Source organism: Sinocyclocheilus anshuiensis, unplaced genomic scaffold, assembly GCF_001515605.1.
Source record: "Sinocyclocheilus anshuiensis isolate Anshui unplaced genomic scaffold, SAMN03320099.WGS_v1.1 scaffold876, whole genome shotgun sequence".
Taxonomy (NCBI): domain Eukaryota; kingdom Metazoa; phylum Chordata; class Actinopteri; order Cypriniformes; family Cyprinidae; genus Sinocyclocheilus; species Sinocyclocheilus anshuiensis.
Window position 1 is genome coordinate 282734 of NW_015549619.1, and position 6094 is coordinate 288827.

General features: G+C 37.2%; 1 protein-coding gene across 1 annotated transcript in view; it reads right to left on the bottom strand.

The window, feature by feature from the left end:
- Positions 1-3540: 3540 nt before the first annotated feature.
- The window catches only part of LOC107659345 (semaphorin-6D-like), a gene marked incomplete at its 5' end in the record, with an annotated part of 3416 nt that continues 862 nt past the window's right edge, over positions 3541-6094 (bottom strand). Inside the window, 3 exons of the mRNA XM_016448261.1 lie at positions 3541-4623; positions 5618-5671; positions 5950-6008. Coding sequence (XP_016303747.1) covers positions 3755-4623; positions 5618-5671; positions 5950-6008 — 982 coding nt within the window. The remainder of the gene's footprint in view (positions 4624-5617; positions 5672-5949; positions 6009-6094) is intronic.

Below are 6094 nucleotides of genomic sequence, written 5' to 3' on the forward strand. Positions count from 1 at the left end.
ACACACACACACACACTCACACACTCACACTCACACACACTCTCTCACACATATATAATAAGTGCACAAGAGCATTTAACTGTGCCAGTTTATTATTATTGATTCTATTATACATTTATTATACATGATTCTAACGATGGCGCCGACGCTGATGGCTGCCTCCGTGGCGTGCTCCGCAGTTGTTTTTATGTTTTTGTTAGTTTGTCCTGTCTTTAGTTATATCCCTGCAATCAGTTTCACCAGAGACGAATTGCTGGACATTCGGAAGTACACACCACCTGATATTTCACCGGTTTTCGATTATTCTGATGTTTTGCTGGACAATGTAGTCGGGGGAATTTTTATTCCTTATTTACTTGTTCTATTTTTTATCTGTTTTTTGTTCTGTCAGTCATTCTGTTACACTGTGGAAGCTTCTATCCCGAAAACAAATTCCTTGTATGTGTAAACATATCTGGCAATAAAGCTCATTCTGATTCTGATTCTGATTAATGATCAGTGATTTCATTCAGATTACACAGAATAACTATCTCCTGAGAAACTCACAAATTCATAGTCATCTCACACAATATAGTGGTCTTATTAAAACTGATACAAACGCTCAGGCTGCACCAATCACAGCCTCCGTTGGTCAGGTGGGTGGAGCTACTGTCAGAGGAGGAGGGGTTTGTCGCAGCTCCATTCTTTTCCATTCACACACACACAAGTGCAGGACTGCAGGTCTTTTTTTGACCTCCGACCTGTGATTTTAGGCAGTAAAAATTAGTTTGATGAGCAGAGGATCTAAATGTATGAAAGCTTGTTTCTGCCACAGAATTGGATAGATTTTTATCTCACAATTCAGATTTTTTTCACAGTTCTGAGTTTATATTTATATATAATTCAGACTTTTCCTTGCAACTTGCAATTGTGAGAGAAAAAATCAGATTAGAAACAAATTATAATTATGTTTTTATTTTTTTTAATCTATTAAAAAAAACAATTGTGAGAGAAAATCTATTTGCAATTTGCAAGAAAAACAAACAAATGTAAGATACAAAAAAATGCAATTACCTTTTTTTATTTTTAATCTGTGACAGGAATAAAAACAGAATTGTGAGATACAAACTCGCAACTGCGAGGAAAAAAAAAGAGAGAGAAAATGTTTCAATTTCCTTTTTTATTTTTTGTTCCTATAAAAAAAAAAAAAACAATTGCGAGAGGTCATAAAAAAGCATATCTTGCCATTTTGTTTCTAGCAATTAAGAATTGCGAGATATAAAGTCCAAACTGTTATATAAAAAGTCAAAGTTGCCTTCTTTTTTTCTTTTACTTTAAACAGACTTCAATAGTAAATTATCTAAAAATCAAACATGGAGTCTCATTTAGATTGTTTTGCATAAAGAATAAAACCTTCAGCAATTCCCGCTGTGTGAGAGCACAGCATTTATTACTCATCATTATGTATAGCTCATTCAAATAAACATAACATCACATCCTGTCTCTCATATTTGCTGCAGGCCCCAAAATACTTCCTTCAGAAAATGTTTTCTGATGAAATGTGTTCTTTGCAAGCAAAATGCAATCTGTGAATATATAATTAAATACTTCACCAGTCACCAATATTTTCAGAGGCTCTCGAAAGCATTAAAGAGACATTTTTCTGTTTCCTGCAGAGATTTCTAACACAGATTGATCGGTCACATGACATTTACAACTCAATGAAACCTGTCTGTGAAATTGTTCATGAAGCGGTGCTCTCCAGAAGGTCCTGCATTGAGATGAATGGGAACATCATCACCTCTGACCTCTCTCATGTAAGGCACAAATCAATGCAAACACATTATATCTCATTAATGCAGTTAAACACATGAGCAACCTCTGTGTTAATAATGTCAGTCTGATGTGATGCTGTGGAGGTTTTACTGATTCACTGGTGAACGTGATCCGGTGATAAAGAGTTCAGTCCGGCTCGTGTCGCTTCCTCCTCAATGAAAACACACACACACTCACACTCACACACTCACACTCACACTCACACACTCACTCACACACACACTCACACACACACACTCACTCACTCACTCACTCACTCACTCACTCACTCACTCACTCACTCACCACACACACACACACACTGCATTGAGTCACTGCTACACAAACGCACTCAACTGCATTAGTTTTCTGACTGATGTTCAGAAGAGATACTAGCATACTATTCATTCTTCTCCTGCAGTATGTTTACTGGACACAGTATGTGAATGATCTACCAATATGGAATACTGTATCCCACAATGCTATGCATTTGATTTGACTCAAGAAATTAGTTGGTATTCCTTAAAAAAAAGTTATTTAAAAATCATCACAAGTCCTTAAAATTAGGATAACCTCCAACTTTTGGAAAAGTCCTATTTGTCAAGACTTCTTCGATGGAACCAAAATTGCGTTAATGCAAAATAACCGTTTTATTTTAAAGTTAATTGGATGCCACATGCTGAATAATTAAACATGCAACGTAATGAGCTCATGTTTGCTATATACAGTATATACTGTGCAGTAATTAGTATGCTCAGGTGTGCTGGTCATAGAGCTCATTCTAAGAAAAATCCTATTTGTCAAGATTTTGATGAGATAACCAGAATTGCGTTAAAAACACAAAACGTTAGAAGAATTGAAGAATTTTGTATGTTCTTAATCTTTTTTCCTTCAGATTTTTTGAAAGACAAAACTTAAGAATTTGAACTGAAAATAGTTCTTAAAAAAAACTTTGTAAATAACTTAAAAGTTAGGATATCCTCAAACCTTTCTCAAATCCCCGAGATGTTTATCCAAAAAGCCAATGGAAAATGTAATTTCGATTAACGAATATGCAAAAATAAATAATAGTGCTGTCAAACGATTAATCGCATCCTAAATAAAAGTTTTTGTATACATAATGTGTGTATATTGTGTATATTTATTATGTATATACAGTATAAATGCACACACATACAGTATATATTTGGAAAATATTTGCATGTATATATTTATATTCATATAATTTATATCAAATATTTAAATATATTTAATATATAAACGTAAAATTTTTCTTAAATATATACATGCATGTGTGTGTATACATAATAAATATACACAATATACACACATATATTATACAAACAAAAAAATTTATTTTGGATGCGATTAATTGTTTGACAGCACTAATAAATATACAAAATAACTACATTTTTTTTTTTTTTTTTAGTATTCCCAAAACATTTTTTAAAAATTCTCATCTTTTTTTCTTAAGATTGTTTTAAAGACAAAACTTGTCTTGAATTTCCAATAAGTCTAATCTAAAAGGCAATGGAAAATCCTATTTGTTGAGCTTTTTGGTCGAGGGAACAGAAATAGTGTTAAAATTGTAAAATAGCATTTGTTTGTTACAAATAAAAAAGATACTTAGACGTCGAATGCCGAATTAAACATGTTTCCCATATACCCAATGTAATCAGTATGCTAAAGATTTTGTTGGTCACAAGAGCTTATTTTCTGAAATAATACAGAAGCCAATAGAAAAAATTAGATTTTTGTCAAGGGAAACAAAATCGCATTAGAAATGCAAAATAACCTTTTTATTTGAAAGTCAACTGGACCTCAACTGCTGAATTAAACATGCAACATAATAGTATAAAGTGCTATATACAGTATACACTGTGCAGTGATCAGTATGCTAGTATTCAATTCCAAACCTGCCGTGTCTTTGACCTCTGACCTTTGGTGTGCTGGTGGTGTCTCAGTAGCTGTGTTTGGCGTGCGAGGGCAGGTGTAGTGTTTTGTGGGGTATGTTTGTGGGTTTGGGTGGGATCTGTGGTTTGAGCGACTCTGTGCGTCTGATGATAGCTGCCCGCTGGAGCAGCGGAGGCTCGCTGTAGCTGTGCTGTCGCGTCAGACACGAGCCGCCTGCGATTAAAGGCCTGTGAAGCTCGTAGATGTTTCCCGGTTGCGCTGATTTCTGGTTGAAGCTGTGCTGGCGGGCGTTTGTGAGCATCTTTATAAGCATGTGGTGCTGTGAGGAGCTTGTGCTGCAGTCTGGCCGCTCAGAAAGCGTTTGTAGCGGAAACGCTGAGGTTTCAGGCATGTCTTTTAGGCAGCTGTAATACGATGTTGGCATGTGCAAGGATGAACTCGCAAGATCAAGATTCTGCATGTGTGTAAACGCATCATCATCGTGGCTCTCTGAGGGCGTGTGATTGCTGGGAAGCGTCTGATTGGTGGGAAACACCTGCAGGGTGAAGCTGTGGGTGTGGCTTCTCTCCCATTGGCTGTTTAGAGCCTTTAAGTTCTTGATTGGCAGCTCCGGGGTCGAATCAGGAGTGGGCAGGTTCGAGACGAGCTCCTCCTCAGTAGCATGTGGTTTAACGGAGCTGTAGGTCTGAGAGGACGGGAGGTCGTTCTTGTCTGGTTTGGTGTCTGTGAGGCGGCTGAATGTGGCGAGGCTGTTGAGCGAGAGCGACGCCTCGGGCTCCTGTGATTGGTGGGATCTCTGACCGCAGTAACAGGACACCAGCAAACCTGACACGACGGCGCCCAACACGAACGCCACCAACACACACGAGCCCAGAAGAGTGTAGTGACCCGGCGCGTCAGGGAGCTGCTTTACACCTACAGAGACAGACTGATCTTATTCTTTACTCTCGTTCATCTCATATTTAGCTGTCAATTACAATTCTTTTGTTCCTAATACTAATGTAGTTGTCTAATGAATAGAAATTGTAGGTTCCTTTGGATAAATTGTTACGCTGGGTTGCACTTTTTTTTATTTTACATGGTTTTAATTGCAACGCAAATGTTTTAGCAATCTGAATGTAAAAATATTTGTCACCAAAATTAAGGTTTACTCTGCATCTTTGTTCTGTTGTTTTTGAGCTGCATGATCAAACTTTGCTGTTTCACACTCAATCTCCTCATGTCTGAGTGAAAGCTCTTTTAGAGTAATGATAGAAACTCTTCTCGTGTCTTTCTGCTGTCAGATCTGGACTGATTTTGATCAAGTAAGCGTCAGAATAACTGCAGTAATATCTCCAGATGAACTCTTACTGGACTGAAACGGCTCAGCTTTACTTGATTCTCCATCAATCATGTTTTAGAGTCTCAAATCTGATCCTCAGGATCTTTTGAGGAGCGTTTGTTTCCAGAAGCTTTACTTTCACTGTTCCTCAGCGGAGGAATTATCTTCACAAGCCTCCAGAACATCTCACATCTTCTGAGGAGCCTTTATTTCTTCAGCTCTCAATCACTGCATTATATGTTTGGAGCATTTCAATCTCATCTTACTGAGACATGTTACTGGAGATATAGAGCGACCACTGATATTTATAGCATTTTATGTCAGTATCTGCTGCACTGTTAGAAAGATCTCATTGATTTACATTACAAGCATCAGAATCTCATCATATAAAATCAGCATCTGCACCAAATTCATATTTTGAGCTGTTTTTCCTCCATATTCTCACTATATCAGACTATATGAGCCATAAAAGCCTGATGGAGCAACTGAGATGCTCAAAAAAAATAAAACATTTGAATGCACATTTTTTAGATTTTTAAAATATTTGTCCAAAAAACTCGATCAGATCATAATGTGTGTGACACTGACCAGAGGCTGAATCCACAGCTGAGTTCACATCACTTCCTGCTGCTGACATCACATCTGAACATACACAAATATAGAAGAGATCAGCATTAGTTCATTAGTATTACATTAGTTTTTAACAGGTCTGTTACATCAAGTCACTGATAAAAGCAGCATGGAATCAAGCTTATCACTTCCTCTTATGTTAAATGACAAACTTTAATCAAACATCAGTGCCAAAATTCTCTCTTATACTTGCAAGATCCATATATATCTGAGATTAAAATAAAGTATTATGGCAGCATCTAGCTCAGAAGTGAAGCATCGCTGCTGTAATGTGACAGCGACTCACTTACCTGTGCATTTGTCAAATGAATGTGATTGGTCACCGTCAATGTCCTGCTCAAACCCCGCCCTGTTTACACACACACTCACACACACACACGCACGCACACACACACACACACACACACACACACACACACACACACACATTCAAAT